The following is a 24,693-nucleotide window of genomic DNA, read 5'->3' as shown; positions in this document are numbered from 1 at the left end:
CTCACTTTGTAGACCAGGCTGGCCTCGAACACACAGCGATCCGCCTGCCTCTGCCTCCCGAGGGCCAGGCCTTGTCTTTTTAATTCTTTAACCAGCAGAGAAAATGAACCTGATCAAAACTCTTTGCTGGAAACACATCATCTGCCCAGACCCAGTTTTGCCTTTCATCTCTCGGCCCTCTCCCACACTTCCCTCTTGCAGTTCCGCGCCGCTGTTCCAGCCCGATGTTGTTTATGGCAGCCAGTGGCTGAGGGAGCTTAAAGAGCAGACTTCAAAGTGTATTTCCCCATGTTCTCCTACCATCCCCCCCCATAGGTTGCTGCTCCAGAGCTACAATTTGTGCCCTCGCTCTGGCCTAGCATAAGCCCCTCCACAAACTCCCATCTTACAGGCTCAGGGTACACAGCCTTATCTGATGAATCTCCTAGGTCCTGGGATCGGCTCCTTCTTTGACTTCGGGCCCAGTCATGCCAGGGACGGCCTGTAACTCTTCAGCCCTAAGAACACCTGGACAAGCAGGTACTTACAGCCAGCAACAGCAGAGAGTGGTCTGGTGCCTCGGGCTTATCTGTGACTCTCTGTGGATCTCAGTGTACCTCACACTGAAAAGAGGCTGAAATGATTTCGAGATTAATTTAGGCCTCATCTTTTGTGTGGCGATCCATTCCAGGGGTGCCATTTGGGGCTCTGGCTGCTGGCCTCCAACTCACAGAGATCCACCTACCTTTGCCTCCCGAGTGCTGGGATTAAAGGCATGCGCCACCACGCCCGGCTTACAAGACATCTTTTTATCTTTTTAGTTTTGTTTTTGCTAGTTTCCTAACAAAGGCCAGAGGTTACATTCCCTAGGAGGTTTCTGTAGGCCTTTTGTTTTCTCTCTCTGGTAACTTTAGTCTTGTTTTGTGTGCCATTCCTTTTCAAGACTCTTGTCCTAGATGACGGCAGAATTTGCTACAAGTTTAGTAGGCCATCAGTGAGGGTCCTGTGAGGCAGCGGTTAAGACAAGGAGCTGGGGGAGAGGCAGATGCTGCTGTGAGTCAGGCTGCCTCGGAGCACAGGTTGACCTGAGGATGAGGCTGCAGAATTGAGTCCAATTGCAGGGGCAAAAGGGCAGGACCATGGATGGCCAGGTGAACAGTTGGTTGATGGATGGCAAGTTTGAAAAGGAAAACAGGAGGATGAGTAGACAGCAGTTCCAACAGCTGGGACGGGGGTCCTCTGAAGGCCCCCAGGTAGTGAGAGCTCTCCGGGTCTTGGTCCCTTATTACACACAACAGGTCAGCAGAGGCTATAAGCATAGTGTATGAAGTGGATACGTGCCTGCCCTAAGGTATGGTAGAGGGGAAGAGTTCAGCCAGAGGCATCTGGGCGAGTCCAGAGCAGGAGAGAAAGCAGTGTGCTAACCGTGACAAGCAGACGGAACTAGGCCATGGGGTTGAGGAAGAAGAGAGGAAGACAAAAGAGAGTGGCGGCGGGGGGAGGAGAGTGTGAAAACGGGGGGGGGGGGGGGGGGGGCAAGAATGCACATGGCTGAAATGACTGGTTTATATAGGAATTGGGAGGGGGGAGAAAAGCCCCTGGGCTGGAGGAGTTTAGGGTGGGGGTGGGGGGTCAGAAGAGCTGAGAGGAGCCACAGGTATTGAGTGAGCCTGGAGGCCAGCATGCACTTTGGTATGCTTACAGGCACACAGATAGCCACTTACCCTAAGTTTCTTTTAGACCTAGCATATGACAATGCTAGACCGCCACCTCTTTATTGTGTCTAGGTGAAAGAATCGCCCCCTTTTGTGTGCTAAGTCATCTCTCTTGCCCCCATAAATTTTTTTTTCTTTTTTTTTTTTTTAAAGATTTATTTATTATTATGTATACAGTGTTGTGCCTGCATGTACACTTGCGGGCCAGAAGAGGGCATCAGATCACATTCTAGATGGTTGTGAGCCACCATGTGGTGGCTGGGAATTGAACTCAGGACCTCTGGAAGAGCAGTCAGTGCTCTTAACCTCTGAGCCATCTCTCCAGCCCCCCATAAATATTTTTCAAGATGTAAAAGATTATCTTGGTATAGTGCTGCACACCTTTAACACCAGCAATGTGGAGGCAAAGGCAGGCAGATCTGAGTTCAAGGCCAGCCTGGACTACAGAGCAAGTTTCAGGACAGCCAATGCTACACAGAGAAACCACAACTCAAGAAACACACAAACAAAATGCCAGGCATGATGGCACATGCCTGTATTCCCAGCACTCAGGGAGGCAGAGGCAGGCCGCTCTCTGGGAGTTCAAGGCCAGCCTGGTCTACAAAATGAGTCTAAGAAGCCAAAGCTACAGGGAGAAACCCTGTCTCAAACAAAACAAAACAAAACCAGCAAAAACAAAACCAAAAGGAGCCCTTGAGGTCCTTGCTGCAGGAACCCACTTAGGTGGCACCAACCCTGACTTTCAGATGGAGCAGTACATCTACAAAAGGAAGAGTGACAGGGTCTACATCATAAATCTGAAGAGGATCTGGGAGAAGCCGTGGCCTGTAGCTCGGGCTGTTGTTGCCACTGAGAATCCTGCTGACGTCAGTGTCATCTCCTCCAGGAACACTGGCCAGATGAGCTGCGTTGAAGTTCACTGCTGCCACTCACTAGAGCCACTCCCATTGCTGGCCGCTTCACACCTGGAACCTTCACCAACCAGATCCAAGCAGCCTTCAGAGAGCCATGCTTCTAGTGGTGACTGACCCCAGGGTTGACCACCAGCCCCTCACAGAGGCCTCTTACGTCAACCTGCCCACCATTGCTCTGTGCAACACGGATTCTCCTCTGTGCTATGTGGACATTGCCATCCCATGCAACAACAAGGGAGCTCACTCAGTGGGTCTGATGTGGTGGATGCTGGCCCGGGAAGGACTCTGCATGCGTGGCAACATCTCCCGTGAGCATCCATGAGAGGTTATGCCTGATCTTTACTTCTACAGAGACCCAGAGGAGACTGAGAAGGAGGAGCAGGCTGCTGCTGAGAAGGCCGTGACCAAGGAGGAATTCCAAGGCGAATGGACTGTGCCAGCTCCTGAGTTCACAGCTGCTCAGCCAGAGGTGGCAGACCAGGCTCAGCGTGTGCAGGTGCCTTCCACACCAGCCAGCAGTTCCCTATTGAGGACTGGAGCACCCAGCCGGCCACTGAGGAGTGGTCAGCAGCTCCCACAGCGCAGGTCACTGAGTGGGTTGGAGCCACCACAGAGTGGTCCTGAGATGCTCTGCAGACCCCTATCTGAGCAAAGGGGGGAAAGGTGGAAGGAAAATGAAGTTCCTAAAAGCTGGAAAAAAAGAAAGGAAGGAAGGAAGGAAAAAAGGAAGAAAAAGACACCTTAGTTTTGTTAGTGTGTATTTAACAGGAGACAGTTTAAGCAAATAATCTGAGGCATATAGTTCCCAATTAAGTAATAAGATAAGCAGGGAGGTCGTGGCACACACCTTTAATCCCAGCACTCAGGAGGCAGAGGCAGGTGGATCTCTGTGAGTTCAAGGCCAGCCTGGTCTACAAAGCTGTCCAGGACAGCCAAGGCTACACACAGAAACCCTGTCTCAAAACACAAATAAGCAAATAAATAAATAAATAACCCCAAAGCAAAAACAAAAAAACCTTCACAGGGTAAGAATGGACAACATCCTGGAAAACAATTGCACCCACAGATATATTTAGATACATAAAGTCTCCAGAACTTTCCCATGGAGTATTTTCCATCCAAGTAATTGGCAGGCCCCTTTGGATTAGCTGTTAATTCTGAGGGAGGAAGGCGGGAGGGGTGTGTCCTTTTAAGCCTGCTAGCACCCAAATGCCCACCTAATGCTAGACTCTGTTCCAGACAAACTGCACATGCTCCAGACTGAATATGGGAAACACGGTGACCTTGTAGTGCCCTTTCACACTCATGGGGTCAGGGTGTGATTTTCTAGCTGCACCAAAGAACATCTTCAGGGTAAAGACACTTGCCACCAAGCCTAAGGACTTGAGTTCAGTTCCCGGCACCCACATGATAGAAGGAGAGAACAGACCCCTGTAAGCTGTTCCCTTACCTCCACATGTGCACCATGGCACGTGCATACACATACATGCATACCTTCCCCCGCACAAAATAGATAAGTAAATATAATAAAAACATTTTAAAGAAAGAAATCCACCCCCACCTCCCACACCCCCACTCCTGTCCCAAGAGAACCTCGACACCTGTCTCGCTTGAGTCAGAGAAATACAATCCCTTCTGCCTCATCAGGACAGCCTCCTACCCTGAAAGCCTACATGGTGGCTCAGTGATTCCGGTTCCAGGAGGTCTGTCACTCCCTTTCTGGCTTCTGTGGGTACAGACATTCGCACAATGCACACACATACACAAAGGCAAAGCACTCACACACATAAAATGAAAATGAATAAGTCCTTTTAAAAATTCAAATTAAAGCCAGGTGTCCGTGGCAGCAAGGCACGCCTTTAATCCCAGTACTCTGGAGGCAGAAGCAGGTGGATCTCTGTGAGTTTGAGGCCAGCCCAGCCTACAGAGTGAGTTCCAGGACAGCCAAACAAAACAAAGCAAACCAAACAAAAATCTAGACCCGGTCAGGTGTAGTGGTGCACCTCTTTCAAGCCCAGCATTTAAGAAGCAGAGGCAGGTGGGTCTCTGTGAGTTCCAGGCCACTTAGAGCTACATAGCGAGAACCTGTTTTCAAACAAACAACTAGATCAAGAATCCTAGAATCAGGCCGGGGCGTGGTGGCACACATCTTTAATCCCAGCACTCAGGAGGCAGAGGCAGGTGGATCGCTGTGAGTTTGAGGCCAAACTGGTCTACAAAGCAAATCCAGGATAGCCAAGGCTACACAGAGAAATCCTGTCTCAAAAAACAAACAAACAAACAAACAACAAAAAACAAAAACCAACCAAACAAAAAACAAAACAAAACAAATACAAAAAACAAAAAAAATTCCAGAATCCCTTCTATACTATTTATTAACACAGCTTTAGAGGTCTTTTGTTTTTCAAGACAGAGTTTCTCTGTGTAGCCCTGGCTGTCCTGGAACTCTGTACACCAGGCTGGCCTCCAACCCACACCGATCCACCTGTCTCTGCCTCCCAAGTGCTGGGATTAGAGGCGTGCGCCACCAAAGCCCGGTGTTTTCAAGGTTCTCAACAATCAAGCAGAGACCCTGGAGGCCAGAAACACAAAGTAGAGACGCAAAGAGGTAAGTAACGGATTAAGCGGTTGGTTTTGTTAATTGTTCTGTCTCAGGAAATTCTAGAGCGCCATCTAGTGGTCGTCTTCAGGCACTAACCCAGCCTTCGGTCAAAGGATTCTTTACTGGTTTTGCTGATATTTCTTCTGGGAGAGCCCAGAGCCTCTTCTGGGGCCAAGTCCAGTCACCAAAGTGGAAGCAATAATGTCCGTTCTCCCTTGTGAGGGAAGGCCAGCTCATATCTGAGGACCTCACACAAGGTGAACCTGAAAAAGGACAAAAGGCCCTCATGTTCCCTGGCTATAAGGAGGAGGCCCCCCCCCCCCCGAAAAACTGATAAGGCCTCGGAGTTGTGTGAGCTCTTCTATATATTCCCTAGATGCTACAAGAACCAAAGTTACACCCTTTTCTTTAAGATTTATTTCTGGTTTGGTTTGGGCTTTTTTGAGACAGGTCACTTTGTAGACCAGGCTGGCCTCGAACTCACAAAGATCTGCCTGCCTCTGCCTGTGCCTCCTGAGTGCTGAGATTACAAGTGTGTGCCACCATGCCCAGCTATTTCAGTTCTTTTTAATTACGTGCCTGTGAGTGTGCATGTGCCTGCATGTGGGTAGGTGACATGAGTGCAGGTGCCCACAGAGGCCAGAGGCTTGAACTTGAAGTTAACGGTGATTGTAGGTTTCCCAGTGTGAGTGAGAATCATGTTGGGTCCTATGCATTGAGCAGTAAGCATTCCTAACCGCTGAGCCATTTCTCCAGATCCCAAATAACATTTCTTTTTGAGATCGGGTTTCTCTGTGTAGTCCTGGCTGTCCTGGACTCAATTTGTAGACCAGGGTGGCCTCCAACTCAGAGATCTGCCTGCCTCTGCCTCCCAGGTGCTGGGTTAAAGTTCTGTACTGTCATGCCTCCTAAGCACGACTATGCCTAGTTTCTATCTTCACTTAATATTTCCCCAGGAATTGCCTTCTTCAGGTACATATATGTTTTTTTCATCTGTATCCAGGGAAATCTACTTCAGATCAAAACAATCCAACCAACCAAAAAGGGTGTTTCACTCTTCCAGAGAACGCAAGTCTGGTTTCCAGGAACCATGTCAGGTAGCTCACGACAGCCTGTAACTCCAACAGAGCAAGTTCCAGGATAGCCAGGGCTACACAGAGAAACCCTGTCTCAAAAAACAAAAACCAACACCAACAACAACAGAGATCCGGATGGCATCTAGTAGGGTCAGAATCATGGGCTGAAGCATACCTAAATGTCTGGCTCTCTCTCCTCCATGTGAGAGCAATTACTTCTTCTCTGCGGGATGATGTGCAATTACCAACAAAGGACCCACATTCTATCACCTCTGTCAACCTCACTGTTGTAGCCTCTGAAATTCTGTAGCCTACCTCCAGACACCATTTCTCTCTGTGAGGGAAGTAGCCTCAGACGGAGGGTCATATCATAGGGATTATCCATCAGTGCAGGTGAGGTGGAGTCCCTCCACACAGGAAAGCTGCTGTTAGGTTAGGGTTGGATCTGGCAATAAAGGCAGCAGGATTTAAGTTTGGTGAGGATTATAACAAGCTCTGGGGTTTTGTTTTGGTTTTTCTTTTTTTTTTTGGGGGGGGGGGAGCAGTTTCGAGACAGAGTTTCTCTGTATAATAAATAGCCCTGGCTGTCCTGGGACTCTCTTTATAGGCCAGGCTGGCCTCAAACTCACAGCAATCGGCCTGCCTCTGTCTCCCTCCTGAGTGCTGGGATTAAAGGCATGCACCACCACACCCAGCTCTATTTTTTGGTTTCTCAAGACAGGGTTTCTCTGTGTAGACCTGGCTGTCCTGGAACTTGCTCTGTACACCAGGCTGGCCTCGAACTCAGAGACTCAGAGGTCTACCTGCTTCTGCTGGGACTAAAGCCCTGTGCCGACACTATCTGGTGAGCTCTGGGGTTTGTGGGAGAAGCGCTGCCCTCGCCCCTGCTCTCTAGGGTGCAATGGAAGCCCATCACGTTGAGATTCTGGGTGGGGTGTCTGTGTGTAAGCCATCGGACTTTGTCCCAGGGTTAATATGTCCCATCCAGGAAAGCTACATCTGCCAGAGCATTAAAGCAAGACTGAGCCACCTGTGTCACCAGATCTAATGACAGAGCCAGACAGGTGATGGCACTGAGGGGTCCAGCATTTGAAGTAAAGCAATGCGATTCCCATTGCTCTCTGTGCATGTGAAGAGAAAGGTTAGTAAGATTAGGGACGCTGAGGCTGGGCAGATGCATTTGTCTCTGATCTATCAGCTCTTCCCCTGGTCCACTCACAGCCCTGTTTAGTTGTTACTCCAAGCCGGAAACCCCCGGGGAGTCTGAAAAATCCTGCTGTGCTCAAGAAGGTCCTGAGGTATTTTGTGGCTTAAACATCCACAGTTGGTTAAGATGAAGACTTTGCAATGATCAGAAAGGCTCCCTGTGCCTGTCCTGTGGTTATATAAGTTCCAGGAAGTGAGCCTTCTATAGGAAGATTTGGGCCTCTGATAGGACAATGGTTTAAGATATATTTTATCTTTTTTTTCTTTCTTTTTTTTTTTTTTTTAGTTTTTGGTTTTTGGTTTTTTGAGACAGGGTTTCTCTGTGTAGCCCTGGCTATCCTGGACTCCCTTTGTAGACCAGGCTGGCCTCGAACTCACATCCATCCGCCTGCCTCTGCCTTCCAAGTGCTGGGATTAAAAGCATGTGACACCACACCCAGGCAAAACCGCGATTCTGATGCTTCAGTGGAGCAACTGAGCAAAGCAGCAGACTGAGCAGGCTGCCTTAGTTCCGGGTCCCACACTTCCGCATCTGGGAAACCCCATAGGATTTAGGTCAGGATTTCACAGCCACCCCAGAGGGATGGATACACAAAGCTCAGAGAACACGCTGCTGCTCCCAGCATGTTCCCAATGGGAGATCCTTAACAATTTTCATCAGGCCTTGAATTTGGGGACCAGGGTCCTTCAAGTTCTAATTATGCCTCTTTACAAAAGGCATAACAATTCCTCAGACCCATGGTCTTTTTCTTTCTTTCTTTTTGCTTTTTGTTTTTCAAGACAGGGTTTCTCTGTGTAACAGCTTTTTTTTTTTTTTTGAGACAGGGTTTCTCCATGTAGACCTAGGTGTCTTAAAAGTAGCTCTGTAGACCAGGCTGGCCTTAAACTTAGCCACCTCTGCCTTCTGAGTGCTGTGATTAAAGATGTACACCACCACTGCCTGGCTAATTCTTTCTTTTCTGTTTTTTTTTTTTTTCCTGTGTGTGTGTGTGTGTGTCTCAAGACATGAGACCTGTTTCTCTCTCTCTCTCCCATTTTTGGTTTTTAGAGACAGGGTTTCTCAGTGTAGCTTTGGCTGTCCTGGAACTCACTCTGTAGACCAGGCTGGCCTTGAACTCAGAGATGCACATGCCTCTGCCTCTGAAGTGCGCCACCACTGCCCAGCATGACTTGGTTCTCTCTCAACCATGTGGAACCTGAACTCAGGTCATAGGCTTAGTGACAAAGTGCCTTTATCCAGTGAACCATCTTGCCAGCCCTCTTTTTTTTTTCCCTTAACATGTATTCATTTTTTTTTTTTTTTTTGGTATGAGTGTTTTGAATCACAACATTGTTTGTTTGGTTTTGGTTTTTTGAGACAGGATTTCTCTATGTTATTTTGGCTGTCCTGGACTCGCTTTGTAGACCAGGCTGGCCTTGAACTCACAGCGATCCGCCTGCCTCTGCCTCCTGGTGCTGAGATTAAAGGCGTGCACCACCACACCTCGCTCACAACGCTGTCTTTAACAATTTATGTCTTTAACATTGTTCCACGCCTGGCTCAGTTTCCCCCTCATCTTTACAGTCATTGTCCTCAGACATATCTGTCCTCCTGAGAATCGTACTGTGGTTTCATTTTTCAGCATTATGAGTCAGCCATGGTGGTGTGCTCCTGTAATTCTAGCACTTGAGAGGCTAAGGCTCAGCCTCGGAATTCAAAGCTAGATGGGCTACAGAGTGAGTCTGAGGCCAGCCTGGGGCCAGCCTGGGCTACGTGGGACCTTGTCATGTCAATAACAAAGAGGGAAAGAAAAACAAAGAACCCAAACATGAGCCAGGCGTGATGGCGCACACCTGTAACCGCAGCACTCAGAGGCGGAGGTAGGGGATCGCTGTGAGTTCGAGGCCAGCCTGCTCTACAAAGAGAGTCTAGGCCAGACAGGTCTACACAGAGAAACCCTCTGGAAAAGCCAAGAGAAATTTTTTTTAATTAAAAAAAAAAAAAAAGGGATTCTAAACACTACACCAACACAAATCTATTTTACACTTTACCATTTCCCTGTTCTGGGCACAGTCCCTACAATAACTTCTCTCTCCTTGTCACCCTCTGCCAAAGATCAAGACCCATGATCTTAATGCGTTGCCCTTCAGGCAACCCTCTCTCCTGGTCCCCTCACTTGCGTAATTATTCTTGGTTTTGCTCCTTGCTTACTTAACCTGATACAATCGGAATCTTCCAGGTCACAGGCCATTAAGCTTTGAATGTCGTTGTCTCAGGGACATCAGTTAGCACCATCACCATTAGTGCCTGTCTCTTCCCACACCATGTGATGTCATAATCTTGCCTTTCGTGTCTTATCATAACCACTCCCTCCCCTTACCAGGACTCTGCTCAAGCATTTTCCACCTTACAGACCTCTGACCCTCTGATTAATTGCTGAGCCATCTCTAACCTTCCATAAAAAAAGGATGTGCTGTAGACAAACACTGTGTCTCATATGCTGGGATTAAGGGTGTGTACCACTATTCCCAGCTTTAATTTTTTTTTTGAAATTACATCTTATTTTGTATGGGGGAGTGTATGTTATCAGGAGTGGAAGTTGAAGTCTACTTGTGGGATTCAGTTTTCTCCTACCTTGTGGGTCCCAAGGATTGGACTCAAGTTCTTAGGCTTGGTGAGGAGTTTATCCACTGACCTCTTCCTCCCCGGCCCCCCACCCCACCCCACCCCATTTTATTTTATTTTTGAGACAGCGTCTCTGTACATAGGCCTGGTTGGCCTGGAACATACTTGTAGACCAGACTGGCCTTGGAGTCACAGAGACCTACCTGTCTCTTGCCTTCTGAGCGCTGCCATTAAAGGTGTGCGTGGTGCCTGGCCTTGTTTTTTGTTTTTCAAGACAGGTTTCTCTGTGTAGCCTTGGCTATCCTGGAACTCTGTAGACCAGGCTGGCCTCAAACTCACAGCGATCCACCTGCCTCTGCCTCCCAAGTGCTGGGATTAAAGGTGTGTGCCACCACACCTGGACCTTTTTTTTTTTTTTTTTTTAAGATTTATGTTTTCATTTTTTGTGTGTGAGTGCACCGACGTATGTGTATGTGTGTTGTACTTCACCATTTCTCAGTTCTGGGCACAGTCCCTATAGTCACCCATGTACGTGTACCACATGTGCGATTGTTGACTGGTTACCCACTGAGGCAATAAGAGGGCACTGGATCTCCCAGAGCTGGAGTTGCAGGCAGTCAATGTAGAGACTCACCTGTTTCCACCTTTTTTGTTGCTGTTTTTACTATTTATTGTGTATACAGTGTTCTGCCTGCATGTACACCTGCACGCCAGAAGGGGGCACCAGAGCTCATGATAGATGGTTGTGAGCTACCATGTGGTTGCTGGGACTTGAAATCAGGACCTTTTGAAGAGCAGCCAGTGCTCCTAACCTCTGAGCCATCTCTCCAGCCCTGTTTCCACCTCTTCTGTTGCCATAGAAACGGTGGGATTACATATGTAGGCTGGAGGGTCCAGCTTCACACGGGTTCTGGACTCAAGTCTTCTTGATTGTATGTCTTAGTTAGGTTTCTACTACTTTGATAAAACACTATGACCAAGGTAACTTGGGAAGGAGAGGGTTTATCTTATCTCCCAGCTTCAATAGCCTGACATCCAGGGAAGCCAGGACAGGAACCTGGAGGCAGGAACTGAAGCAGAGGCCATGAAGGAGTGCTGGTTACTGGCTTGCTCCTCAAGGCTTGCTCAGGCTGTTTTCTTACCACTATTCATGACCACCTGCTCAAGGGTGACCCCAAAGTGAACTGGTCTCTCCCACATTAATCATCAATCAAGAAAATGTCCCACAGGCCAGTCTGGTGGAGGCGTTTTCTCAATTGAGGTTTCTTCTTCTCAAATGGCCTGGACTTGTGTCAAATTGACAAAACATTTGCCAGCACGTACGGCAAGAACTTTTCTTTTTTTTTTTTTTCTTTGTTTCAAGACAGGGTTTATCTATGTAGCCTTGGCCTCCCTGGACTCGCTTTATAGACCAGGTTGGCCTAGAACTCACAGAGATCCACCTGCCTCTGCCTCCCGAGTGCTGGGATTAAAGGTGTGCACCACCGTGCCTGTCTATATTTGGCACTCTTACAGAGAACCCAGGTTTGGTTCCCAGAACCACGTGGTGGCTCACCACAGTCCACAATGTTCCCTTAACCTTAGGTGTGGGAGTTGTGCTGGGTATCATTTGGGACTGAGCTCCACACTGCATTTTTATCGGCTGTGGTTTTCTATAATGGTCTCCATCTGTTGCCACAAACAAACAAACAAACAAACAAACAAAACAAAACAAAAAAAAACTTCCTTGAAGATGGGTGAGGACTACACTTATCTGGCTAGGCCCTGGAGGAGGATGTCTGTGTTTTTTGTTTATTTGTTTTAAGTAGAGTTGGGGTTTAATTAACATTTTATTTTTTTGGTTTTTTGAGACAGGGTTTCTCTGTGTAGCCCTGGCTGTCCTGGACTCACTCTGTAGACCAGGCTGGCCTGGAATTTACAGAGATCCACCTGCTTCTGCCTCCTGAGTGCTGGGATTAAAGGCGTGTGCCACCACCACCCAGTTTAGTTGTTTCTTGAAAAGGGTCTCATCTATAGCTCCAGTTGGCCTCCAACTCATGGCAATCCTGCTGCCTCAGCCTACTGAATGGTAGGATCACAGGACTGCGCCAACACATCTGCCTCAACTGTCCCACTTTGTTATTTCTTTCTGCATTTTAAAGTTATTTTCTTAGTAATTAGCCTATAAATATGTAGACAGAGCTGGGCTTGAACTCCAGAAATCCACTTGCTTCTGCCTATCCTACACTAAGCCATGACACACCCGCTGCCAGGTTACTTTGAAGAAAATTCCATCTGTGCTGTTCTTTCTTTCATCTGTAAGTATTTGATAGCACTAAAAGATAACTCTTTTGCAAAGTCTGGTGGCACATGTCTTTGATCCCAGCATTGAAGCAGAGACAGGCAGAGATATGTGAGACCCAAGCCAGCCCAGTCTACAGTGAGACTATCTCACAAACAACAAACAAACAAACAACAAACAAAATACCAGGCTAAGATATAGGAGATTGTTACAAAACAAAAGAAAAATTTCATTATCTTAACCACTTTGTTTGTGTGTGTGTTGAGACAAGGTCTCTCTATGTAGGCCTAGGTCCTAGAGCTCACGGTGTAGATCAGGTTAGCTTTAAACTAACGGAGACCCACCTGCCTCTGCCTCCCAAGTTCTGGGAATAAATCACTTCCAAAGTACAGGCCAGTGGCTTCAAAAACATGCGGAATGTGGTGTGACCACCACCACCATCCACCCCTAGGACTCTTACAGCATGAACTCTGGACCCAATAAGCATTCCCCATTCTCTCCCCACCAAGTGTTATATTTTTTCGAGACAGGGTTTCTCTGTTTAGCCTTGGCTGTCCTGGACTCTCTTCGTAGACCAGGCTGTCCTCGAACTCACAGCGATCCACCTGCCTCTGCCTTCCAAGTGCAGGGATTAAAAGTATGCGTGCCATCACGCCTGGCTCAATTGCTTTGCTTTTGTTTTGCAGTGCTGGAAGCTGAACACGGAGCTGTGCACATTCTGGGCAAGCACTCTACCTCAGAGCTATACCCCGGTTTGGCTCCTATAGTTCAAGTCATATAGGATAAAAAGAATCACAGAGAACTGCCTGCCTAACATACACAGTGCCTTGAATTCAATCCCTAGCACTGGGTAAACTGGCATGGTGGTGCTCACCTGTAGTCCCAGAACTCAAGGCAGGACTGTCCTCAGCTACACGGTAAGTTTGAAGCCAGCCTGGGCTACTTGAAATCTCACCTTTAAAAAAAGAAAAGAGAAAGGGCTGGAGAGATGGCTTAGTGGTTAAGAGCACCGACTGCTCTTCCAGAGGACCAGGATTCAATTCCCAGCATCCACACGGCAGCTCACAACTGTCTGCAACTTCAATATCTGACAAGCCTTAGGCAGACATACATGAAGGAAAAAATACCGATGCACATAAATATTTTAAAAACATTTTTTTAAAAAGAGGGAAGGAAAGAAAGGTGGAGGGGTAGAGGAGAAAAGGAAGAGAGAAAATTACAATGAGCACTAGATTTGGAGCCTTGGAAGCTGTGTGAGCAAAGGGAAGCCAGCCCCATGATTCCCCAGGAGGTAAGATGGGTGGGCAGGGCCAAAGCGACCATTTCCTGACCCACTGATGCCCACACCCCTCTTGCTTGTCTTCCAGCATCATAAAAGTGGGGGGTAACCCCTATGTGTGATGGCCCTTAAAGCACTGTCCTGTGTCCCCAAGTCAGGTTCAGTCTCTGAGCATGTTTGAAAGCCTGTCACATCTGCAGCTGTATCAGAACCTACAGCTCCTGGGGACTCAGTGGGCTGAGAACCCAAGAAGGTGAAGGCATTAATGTCAGTTGTTCAGTTCCACAAAGTCAAGCCTTGTCCCCGCATCACGGGTTCTCTCACACCCAGGAAAAGAGGCTACCTGTGAACGGCCCTTTTCTGACTTCTAGAAGCCAAAGGAACATTCATGGTGGTTACACGAAAAACCGAGGGAGTGTGGCTCAGCACTCGAGGGACTGCCTTCTGGGACAAGCCCTCCTTTGGCAGCTACCTTCCTGTGGGGTGTCCTCCAACCCTCCCAGCCCAGGGCTCAGAGGTCTGGATGGTGGGCTATCCTGTCTGTCATGGATACCCATGGACTTGGCAGACGACCTCGCCTCTGTCCTGGACCTGTTGTTTTCCATCCTGTTTTTTTGACCCTTGCCTGATTTTCTGTGGCAGGACAGGAAAGGCACTAGAACTTCAAAGAGCAGTTGGCTTCCTCAAACCGCCTACTTCTAGCTCAGGCTGGCCGAGGTCTGAAGCACCCACACTCTTCTCTCCAGGAAGACCATGCTGCCCTGTGGCTCCTGGGTCTAGCACACCTTGCGCAGAAGCACATGTGAGCAAAGGGCAGGGACTGCTGCCTGATCACTGACCCGAGGAAAGCAAGAAAAGGCACTGGGAAATAGTCCTACCAGTCTCTAACCTCAAGTGGCCAGAGGAGGGCGGGCTCTAGGCATGGGTGCTGACCAGGGACAAGGGGCAGAGTACAAAAGGGGAAGAGGGTTACTGGAACAAGGGTTCTGTAGAGTTCAACCTTAATACGGGTATCACTTGTGTGACTCTGGCACACCACCATTGGCCACCCCTGCTCCTCTGAGCCACAAGAACTCTTAGGAAATCACAGGTGCTTAGGAAATCACCTGCTTAGGTGGTCCCGACTATATATGGGGGCTGGGGGGAGGGGGAGGAAAACAAAGCCAGGTGGCCAAGCCAAGGACAGAAAGATGACCTGGAAGGACTTAAGCAGCAAGGATGGGAACCCCCTTTCTCCCACTGAAATCCTGTGAGGGTGACAGTTCATACCATTCTAGTCACACTGGGACACACTTGGTGTCCTGCCTCCCCCACAGGCTTCTCTCTCCTGTCTGCCATGAGACAGAAAGAAGACAGAAGCCCAGGCCCTTGCCCCAAGTCCTCATTTCCCTCTCCTGGTTCACAGGATCTTTTCAGTCCTTACCCGAGGCCTCCAGCCCTTTGTATGAGAGCCTTAGATCCACTCAGCCCAGAAACCTGACAGATGCCACCGGGCAAGGGCCCAGGCTGATTATGAGCAGCCATCTTCCAGGCGTTTGGGTGGAAGACAGCTACAATGTGTCTACCTGAACAGAGGCCTTTGGGGGCTTTCACTAAGGAAACTCGGAGTCAGTGACTGGAGGGCTGGTAAGCAATGCTCTCAAGCTGAAAGGTCCTGAGAGGGCTGGAAACTTAAAAAACAGCTCCTGGGCCTTGAGTGAAGGCTCAGTGTTCAAGGGCACCTGCTGCTGTTCCAGAGGGCCATGCTTCCATTGCCAGCAGCTGCATGGCAGCTCACAGCAGCCTATAACTGCAGTTCCAGGGGATCAGACACCCTCTTCTGACCTCCTCAGGCAAAACACCCATGAAGATAAAATTATCTTGGCAGGAGGGTCTTGGGTAGCCAGGTTGGATGACTTCCCAAGCACGTCAGACCCTTACACCCTCAAGATGTGCCATGGAGCAGTGGCTCTGTGCTTATTCAGCCAACTCCGAGCCGACTAGAGGCATTATACTGTTTCTGCTCCATGTGGGCCCTGGGAGTTGGCCTTCATCTCCCAAGGTAGTTCTAAAAAAAGCAATGGTGGCAGGAGTCCTGGGGTCACCCAAGGCCCTGGGAAAGCAACTAGGCGGGTGGGTGAATGCCCGCCCAGAAGTTTCACCAGGATCTTGGGAAGACGTAACTCCTATAGAGGGAAATAGACCTGGCCCAGGGAGCTGTGTTCATGGGATTAACAACCCGCTGGAGAAAGATGTTTTATTGTGCAAATCCCACAAAGGTCCCAAGGTGAAGGCCAAAGCCCCTAACCTATGCCTGGATCCAGGCCTGCTCTTTGGTCCTCACTCTGGTCTTTCTGCAAAAGCCAGGTCTCTTATGGAGTGTGTGATATCCATGAGTATATCTCTGAGTAGGGAGACAGACCACCTTGGGCCATGGGTGCCGGGGGGAGACAAGTGCGAAATAAGTCCCACACATCCAGGTTCAACGGTCACACTGGTCCACGCAGTCCTCCCTACTTTGAAATACTTGATAGATGCTGGTGGGAGGGAACATGGCGATGGCACCCAGCAGAGAGCCCACCTGAATTGCCACACCAGCTGCAAGCAATGCTGGCCGGCCTCCACTGTGCAACATGGAACTGACCGACACCTTGACGTATGAGAACAGGCCTGCGCACAGTACCCATGAGAGCACCTGGAAGTGGGGGAAGAACGGAGTTTTGCAGCAGCAGGCCGGGCACCAAATCCCCTTGCCCTGAGACAAGCCCTATTCCTGCTTCACGCCACCCATTATACTCACCACGAGGACCACACCTGCTGAGGTGCCCACCAGAGGAGGACAGGGACTTAGGACTGCCAGTGTCATCAGGTAGGCTCCAAAGAGCGTGCCCAGGAGAGATAGACCATACAGCCCTGCCAGAGACCTGCGGAAGATGGGCTGAGAGTCAGGTTGTGCCAGGCCGTGGGCCCACCTTCAGCTCCTCCCCGCAGGGGCTTGGGGGCCCATGTGCACCTGCACAGCACCGCCATGGCCAGAAAGCAGGCAAGGGGGTTGGCTGAGCTACCCAGTACGACAGCCAGGTGGTAGGCCAGGCGCCCATAGGGCAGGCAGGAAAAGCTCTGTACAGCAGGCAGCACACCGTTGGTCAGCGCGTTGGTGACAGCCAGCAGCCCCAGTAGACAGGCACTTCGGAAGGAGAACAGCTGGTAGGAATTAGGGTCTGGGCTAGGAATAGTGCCCGCCACCTGGCCTGGTGGATCCTGCAACGGTGAGGCCTCTTCCTCCTCTGTTCCTGGCGACTCTATCTGAAGCCCTGTACCCACTGTGGGTACAGATGACAGTGATGGCAGTAGTAACAGGAGACCTTGGAAGGCAGCAGCTGAACTGCCCAGAAGGGTAGTCAACACCCAGAAGAAAGTGCTGGCAGAAAAGCGCTCAGGGAAGTTGATGGGAGACAACTTGATAGAAGGCCCAGTGGTGCCATTGGCAGGCACAGGCAGGCACTCAAGGCGGCCCACCCCCTGCACCAGGGCTAGCATACAGGGCAACAGAGCACTCAGGCCCTGACCCAGGAAGAAAGACCGTAAAAAGGGAGGTGGTAGGTGGCTCAGGAAGGGCAAGAAAGTGACATTAGAAGCACAGCAGGCCAGTGCCAGTACAAACGCCAGTGTTAGGAAAGCCACAGAGTGGGGCTGCCCTGCCACTGGGGTCACATGGTGCCACAGAAGGGCCAGCAGAGCTGTGCCCACTATGCTTAGCCCCTGCACCACTTGGATGGGGACCCGCTCGCCCTTGCCGCGGGCCAGATGCCTCCATAGGGTCACCAGCAGCAGACCCAGGTTCCCCAGCGCCACAAGCACGGAGAGGTACGATGGGAGACTCCAACCTGCAGGGGAGGAAGGAGACGTGTAAGTACACCAGGCTAGGGAACAAAGAGCAACAGCAGCAGCCTACCCCCGCCCGCTGCTCTTCACTCACCTTCCGGGAGCTCTTTCACCACTACAGGCAGCTGTACCCAGATCCCGTTGACCCCAGCCCAGGAGCCCATGCCGAAAAGGGCCACCAGCAGATGGGTCAGCACCAGGCGGCCCAACGGAGGTGCTGCCATTAGGTCAAAAGAGGCTCTCCAGGACAAAACACAGCTAACAATCCGCTCTTTCCCCCCACGCAGGTCCACAGCTTCACTAAGTTATTCTAGAAGCCAAACTTCTTCCAGCTGGAGGGAAACAAAAAAAATGCAAGTGGACTGAGATGAACGGATTGCAAAACCAAGGCACTCGGAGGGAGGCTGCAGGTGGATCAGGAGCTGCACGTACCAAGGGGCCTGCCCCGGGACCCCACAGAACAAGATCGACAGGTGGTGGAGGCAAGAAGCTGGCCTAAAACGTGGCTCCGGGAAGGAGGACCAGGGAAGGAGAAGTAGTCTTTGCTTGCGGAGGACCAAGTCTCAGAGCCGCTAAACCAAACTAGACAGCGAACTTCAGGCAGCTCGCATGGCTCGGGGCGTGGCGTGGCTGGCTGGCTTTACCCAAAGCTCCAACGCAGACCATCGGGGGCGTGGGGTCGGAGCTGCCCGCCCAGCACCAGGAGCCCGCCGCTCAGCTCCTGGAACCAGCCGGACTCGCGACGGAAGTCCCACCCCCGGAAGTTAGGATAGTAGAGGGCCTGAGGGACACGCCCCTTCCTCCTAGCCTACTTACCCACCTTCCGCTTTAGCAGAACTCCGCGGGCTATGGCTCCAGTGGCCTCTGGGAGAGTTCGGCGTCGAGCTCCGGGCTCCAAGCGGCCCTACGCGCGGGCCCGCTCGGCCGAGGACTGGTGGTGGGACCGGCTGGCACCTCGCGGTTCTGGGTACCACCTGCTGCAAGCGGACAGCATGCTGCTCGTGTTGCCGGACCTGGAGCCTACCCGCGGTCGTGCGCACAGGCGCGCCCCTCGCCGCGCTCCGAGGCCACCGGCCCGCGGCCCCAAGGCTGCAGCCAAGCCAAGGATCAAACCCCGACCGGATCCGTCACCGGATCAGGGCTCGGACTCCGGCTGGGGAGACCGTATTCCCTTAGAAGTCCTGGTGCATATTTTCGGGTTGTTGGTTGCAGCTCATGGGCCCATGCCCTTCCTTGGCAGGTACACTATTAGCGCCTGCTGAGGTATAGACTGGCCCACCGAGCGGGTGGTGCTGCAAGGCAAGGGGCAAAGCATCTTTTTGTTTGTTTTTGTTTTTCGAGACAGGGCTTCTCTGTGTAGCCTTGGCTGGCCTGGACTCGCTTTGTAGACCAGGCTGGCCTCGAACTCATAGCGATCCGCTTGCCTCGGCCTCCCGAGTGCTGGATTAAAGGCGTGCGCCACCACACCTGGCGGGGCAAAGCATCTTAATGGGCGTACACGAGTGCTCCAGCACCTGTCTCCACTTGGAGCCCCCACCCCCCCAAAGCCTAGCTTTGAGACAGCTGCGTTGCAAGTTGCAAGGGCAGCTATGCCACTCCTAAGACACTTTATTGCAGGTATCGCCCACAAAAGGCTACACACTCTCAAGCGAACTGTCTGTTCTCCCAGGGCTGCACGCGTTTGCCGCCACTGGCATGAAGCCACCTCTCATCCTTCGCTCTGGCATACTGTGACCCTGTCACCCCGGCTGGTTGGCCGAGCTGCCAAGGGCAACCTTAAGGCAGAGAAGAAGCTTCTTGCTTCCCTGGAGTGGCTCATACCCAATCGGTGAGGGTTCCTTGTCATCTTCCTTCCTTCCTCTGCCTGTGGTTCCGTGCATCACTCTTGGGCAGGGTTAAGGACTCCAGCACAACTGGGCCTTGCTGTCGCCCAGGTTCTCACAGCTCCAGAGGTTGACCCTCATCCATTGGAAATCTCAAGTACACTCTGTGTTGGAGGTGAGAGCTTGAGACTGCCCTGCACATTGGCTGTGACACTTGTCTTCTAGCGGGGAGTGCTCTGGTGCCGTCCCACAGAGATGTCTGCCCGCCTGCCCAGTTCTGGCTTGCTAGCACCTTAGGTAGGAAGTTGCCAGAGGAAAAGGCACCCAAGTAGGCCTGGCACAGAAAGACTGGAGTCAATAGCTGGGGTCATAGGATGGGCTTGTCATGATCACCAGTGTCCCTCTAGGCCTTTACCTGCTGCCCTTCCCAACCCTGGGCGGCCTCCTCCCCCGCCCCCCTCTCTCTCTCTCTCCACAGCTGGTTAGCAAGTTCTGTCCTCGGCTCACCTTCCTCAAGCTTTCAGACTGCCACAATGTGACTGCTGACACTCTGGTCACGTTAGCGAAAGCCTGCTGCCAGCTCCACAGTCTGGACCTACACCATTCCATGGTGAGTCCTTTCCCCCAAGGGGCCCTGAAATAGCCCGGGGCCTTCTGTGAGGTGAACCACACACCCCTGTGCTGGATCCCTAGGTGGAGTCCACAGCTGTGGTGAACTTCTTGGAGGAGGCAGGGTCCCGAATGCGTAAGCTGTGGCTGACCTACAGTTCCCAGACAACAGCCATCTTGGGTGCGCTGCTGGTAGGTTGGTGATGGGTGGGAAGAGAGGTGAGTGGGGACGGCCGGGCCTTCGACCTGCTGTGTTTCCCCATCATTACAGGGCAGCTGCTGCCCCCAGCTTCAAGTCCTGGAGGTCAGCACTGGCATGAACTGCAACAGCACACCCCTGCAGCTGCCTGTGGAGGCTCTGCAGAAAAGCTGCCCCCAGCTGCAGGTATATAAGCCCCACCTCCCGCCTGCCACTCATCTTCCTGTCTGCAGCCTGTCCCTTTTCCCAACTCCCAGGTGCTACGGCTCCTGAATCTGATTTGGCTTCCCAAGCCTTGTGGACGAGGGGTACCCCAGGGACCAGGCTTCCCCAGTCTCGAGGAGCTCTGCTTGGCTGGCTCCGCCTGCAGCTTTGTGAGCAACGAGGTTCTGGGCCGCTTGCTCCATCGCTCTCCCAAACTTCGCCTACTGGATCTTCGAGGCTGTGCTCGGATCACTCCTACTGGCCTGTGTGATTTACCGTGTCAAGGTCAGCTAGCCTTGAGTGGTAGGGTGGGATGTGGGCTCGTTGCCTGCCTGCTGTTCACACTCAGTTCTCTCATCTCAGAGCTGGAGCAGCTGTACCTGGGCCTATACGGCATGTCCGATGGGTTGACTGTAGCTAAGAAGGACAGCCTCTTGTTGACCCAGAAGTGGTATCACACCCTGAGAGAGCTGGACTTCAGTGGCCAAGGCTTCAGCGAGAAAGACTTGGAACAGGCCCTAGCTGTTTTCTCAGGCACCTCTGGGGGCTTACACCCAGCCTTGTGCTCCCTCAACCTAAGGGGTACCCGTGTCACACCAAGTACAGTCAGGTCAGTGTGTCTTTCTCTAGTTCTCTGAATCTCATACTGCTTGCTGCCAGGTCTGATTTGGGGGCCAGAGGTATGCTCCCTGGCTTCATATTTCCAGGGGTGAGGGTTGTAGGCACTGGTCAGACTTCTACTTGGGGAAGAGTACTAGGCTTGGGCCTGGCTGGCTATGGGTTGTAAGCCTGGGGTAAAGTGAGGGTGGACAGGGCTCCCTGGCCAACAGCTCACTTTCACATGACCTGCCTGTTCCACAGTTCTGTGATTAGCAGTTGCCCAGGGTTGCTGTATCTCAATCTGGAGTCCTGTCGTTGCCTCCCCCGGGGTCTGAAGCGTGCCTACCGGGGGCCAGAGGAAGTCCAGTGGTGTCTAGAGCAGCTACTTACAAGCCCACCCTCTTCCAGAGAGTCCACTTAACTCAGTCACCTACCAGCCTTCTCCCTCCCCCTTTTCACTTAGAATGTTTGAGATTTTGTTATAATAAAGTATTTGTTGTTGTTGTTATTTTGTTTTGCTTTTTGAGACAGGGTTTCTCTGGGCAGTCCTGGTTGTCCTAGAACTCACTCTGTAGACCAGGCTGTCATAGAGGTCTGTCTGCCTCTGCCTCCCAAATACTGGGATTAAAGGCGTGCACCATACTGCTGCCACTGCCACCGGGCACAGTAAAGTATTTTTAGGAATTCTGTACAGGCCTTTGTTTTGTTTTGTTTGTTTTTTGAGACAGGATTTCTCTGTGTATCCTTGGCTGTCCTGGACTTGCTTTGTAGACCAGGCTGGCCTCGAACTCACAGAGATCTGCCTGCCTCTGCCTCCCAAGCGCTGGGATTAAAGGCGTGCGCCACCACGTTCAGCATCCTTCATTGTTTTGAGATTCTACTCACACTAATCTAGGCTGGTTTGCAACTCACAGTGTAGCCTAGGCTGACCTCAAACTGACAGTAATCCACCTATCTCAGCCTCCCAGGCTTACAAGCATGAACCAACATGTCAGAGTAAGTCGTAGGGTGAGGAACAGGGCTATACGTGATGGAGTGGGCTCCAACAGCCCAGGGCCTATATGTATGTGACTGGCTCTCAGGTTTGCAGTGTCTTTGCTCACTTCAGCGGTTAACTCTTGGACTGTGTGAACTCCACCCTTGGGACACAGTTGTCTGAGGATAGGATAGGCAGTGAGGTGTAAAATAGTGGGGGTACGGGGGAAGGCACAGAGGCCTTGTCAGCCAGCCCCCAGAATCCATGAGGTGACAGTGTTGGCAGAATTGGCTTAGGCTATCCAGCCATGAAGAAGCCATGCTGCCTTCCAGGTAGTAGAGACTGACCAGGGACTGCATGTTCACTAAGCGAGGTGTGGTCAATAGACCAGCCCTTCTAGAACCCTTGAGCCTTGGCTTCTAGAACCCAGTCCACCCAGCCTGGACCCTACTGTTACCTGGCAGCTCTTACTCTTCCCTGAACTGCAGCCCTGGAATTGCCTCGGGTTGGAGCCCTGATAAAGGCAGTGGGTGGTGGCAGTGGGCAGAGCTGTGTGCTGACTAGCTCTAACCAGATCTACCTAACTAGGTCCCCAAGGAGCCTCAGACTGCTGGCCCCCTATCTGCTGTTGCCAACCGCTTCCATCTCTGGGCCCTAGGCTTCTCCTCTAATGAGCGTCACTTAGCCAGTCGCCTCAAGAGCAACAGTTTTTACCCCTTCCAGCAGCAGCAGCCAGATGGTGGGCAGGGCACTGGGCATGGCCAGGTTCCCAGGAATGGAGAGGCTGGCTGAAGCCTGGATGGGTTAGGGTAGGCAGGTGCACCTGTGAGTGCGGACACTGTGGTAGCATGGAGGACCTCCACCGGGTGGGCCCTTTCCCCCAAATCCCTGGCACTGTCCCGTGCCTATGGACAGCTCCCAGCTGCTCTCACCTGCCTTGTCATGCTGTCTTCAGTCTTTGTGCTCGAGTACTACCTGGACACGCTCTGGAAGGGGACACTGCTCTTTATCTTCTGCTTTGTTCTGATCGCCTTTGACATCTTGACGGAGGTCAGAGTCCCTGCGTCCGACCTTACACCTCTCTGCGTGAGGACCACATTGGAGCCTCTTGCCAAAACTCACCTCCGTTAATCCCTGGGGCCCACAGGTGGAGGAGCAGTCGACCTGGTGCTTTCCAGCCTATGGCATGGCTATAGGTCTGTGGCTGGCGGTCTCCTCATTGCCCCGGCGCCGCCTAGTGCTGAACCACACGCGTGGCATGTACCACTTCTCCATCAGTGGCCGAACTGTATGTCAGGGGCCAATGCATCTGGTCTATGTGCGCCTGGCACTCAGCTCTGATGGTGATGCCTGGGATAGGAGAGGGACAGAGGGAGAGGGGCAAGGATTCAGAGCTGGGAGGGGCCAACAGTCCCATCTGGGCACTCCCCCCTTCAAGGCCCCGCCCCTACCATCCTACCCCCTAGGCTGCAGGAGGTTGGGTTTCCTCCCCTCCCTTGCTCAGTTGCTCATCTGTTTGGCAGCCTATGGACGGTGCTTCTTCCAGCTGGTCCTCTGTGGCCAAAGCCTAGAGCCACTTGTGCTGGTGCAGCTGTCAGACCGCTATGAGGTGGGTCCTGTCCCAACCCCGCACCCCACCCCCTACCCTCACAACCCCGCCCCCTACCCTCACAGCGCCCCCAGTCCTTCCCCTTCCCTCCACTTCTCCCCGCCCCACTCCCCACTCCCCACCAAAAAGATACCAACTACTGCTTAGAGTTCTTGGATGGAGCAGTTTTGCACTCAGAGGGTAAATATATCACAGTTCCCCTACTGAGACCTCCGCTCCGCCAAGGGTGGCAGGAGCACTGGGAATTGTGGGCAGGGGTTGGACGGGATCTTCTCCTGGCGAACGGAGAGCTGGCTGTCCATTCATTTATTCGTAGCAAATGGAATTCCTGGGCCGGCACATTGCCAGGAAACTCAACATCAACTACTTTGACTACCTGACCTCCTCCTACCGTCACATGGTCCGCCACTGGCCACTGGCGGCTACCTTTAGCCCTGGCATTGTGCAGCGAAAAGCACAAGTCTACACTAAGCCAAGCGTCAGCGACCTGGATGTGTAACCCTGGAGCCTGAACCCCATCCTCTTTTTTACTACACTGTCCCTTACCCCTATCCTGGAGGGACTGCCAGCCAGCCCCACCTTCTGGCCTTCCTCTTAAACTAAAGCTACTTCAGCCTCCAGCCAGGAGGTTTTCTGTCTGTCTGTTTTGGAGAGGGCTTCCTTTCAGGGTCTTCCTCTAGCATGGACCTTCCAGGGCCTGGGGATCCCATGCTTTCCAGCTGCTGGAGCAAATCCCAGAGTTTGGGTTGGAGGAAGAGGGGAGATGTAACCAGCCCTCTGAGAGCCTGAAGTCATCCCCAGGCTCAGTCCTTCCTGGCCCTCGTAGCCAGCAATGGTAAATTGGTGCTAACCAGTGAAACCCAGGAACTAGAATATGGTTGGTCTGTCTGACTTAGGAACCTGACCCTTGTCCAGCTAGCAGTGTTATTGGGGCACAATCAGATGATATGCCCTGGGCCTTCTGGTACAATCAGGACTGTGTACCCCAATGTTACTTGCACACACTTGGCTCCCAGAGTTCTCAGCCAGGGTGCCAAGCCCACCATGACATAAACTTTGTGTTCCTGATGCGTTCCCTTGTCTGGGAGAACACACTAGCATCTGAGGCCTTCTGGTGCCTGGTGCTGCCATGGGAACCCCATGTCCCATTGT

General features: G+C 51.7%; 3 protein-coding genes and 1 pseudogene across 3 annotated transcripts; 3 read left to right on the top strand and 1 right to left on the bottom strand.

Moving 5' to 3' along the window:
- Positions 1-1,661: 1,661 nt before the first annotated feature.
- On the top strand, positions 1,662-3,232 carry LOC127200982 (40S ribosomal protein SA-like; annotated as a pseudogene).
- A 12,206-nt stretch (positions 3,233-15,438) lies between these two features.
- Positions 15,439-17,796, bottom strand: Slc52a2 (solute carrier family 52 member 2). The gene is made up of 3 exons (XM_051159816.1): positions 17,616-17,796; positions 16,650-17,523; positions 15,439-16,560 (listed from the first exon to the last, which is right to left on the bottom strand). The coding sequence occupies exons 1-3, from the start codon at positions 17,743-17,745 to the stop codon at positions 16,404-16,406; spliced, it is 1,161 nt and encodes a 386-aa protein (XP_051015773.1). The 5' UTR covers positions 17,746-17,796; the 3' UTR covers positions 15,439-16,403.
- A 529-nt stretch (positions 17,797-18,325) lies between these two features.
- On the top strand, positions 18,326-21,477 carry Fbxl6 (F-box and leucine rich repeat protein 6). The gene is made up of 9 exons (XM_051159815.1): positions 18,326-18,761; positions 19,191-19,349; positions 19,456-19,519; positions 19,823-19,954; positions 20,038-20,145; positions 20,225-20,338; positions 20,410-20,641; positions 20,720-20,966; positions 21,218-21,477. The coding sequence occupies exons 1-9, from the start codon at positions 18,370-18,372 to the stop codon at positions 21,375-21,377; spliced, it is 1,608 nt and encodes a 535-aa protein (XP_051015772.1). The 5' UTR covers positions 18,326-18,369; the 3' UTR covers positions 21,378-21,477.
- A 457-nt stretch (positions 21,478-21,934) lies between these two features.
- On the top strand, positions 21,935-24,441 carry Tmem249 (transmembrane protein 249). Its single transcript, XM_051159346.1, has 5 exons — positions 21,935-21,952; positions 22,521-22,671; positions 22,888-22,982; positions 23,080-23,541; positions 23,858-24,441. The coding sequence occupies exons 1-5, from the start codon at positions 21,935-21,937 to the stop codon at positions 24,038-24,040; spliced, it is 909 nt and encodes a 302-aa protein (XP_051015303.1). The 3' UTR covers positions 24,041-24,441.
- The last annotated feature ends 252 nt before the right edge of the window (positions 24,442-24,693 follow it).

The sequence above is a fragment of the Acomys russatus genome, chromosome 17 (assembly GCF_903995435.1).
Source record: "Acomys russatus chromosome 17, mAcoRus1.1, whole genome shotgun sequence".
Lineage (NCBI taxonomy): Eukaryota > Metazoa > Chordata > Mammalia > Rodentia > Muridae > Acomys > Acomys russatus.
The sequence above is the reverse complement of the archived record's forward strand: the minus strand, read 5'-3'. Positions and strand labels throughout refer to the sequence as shown.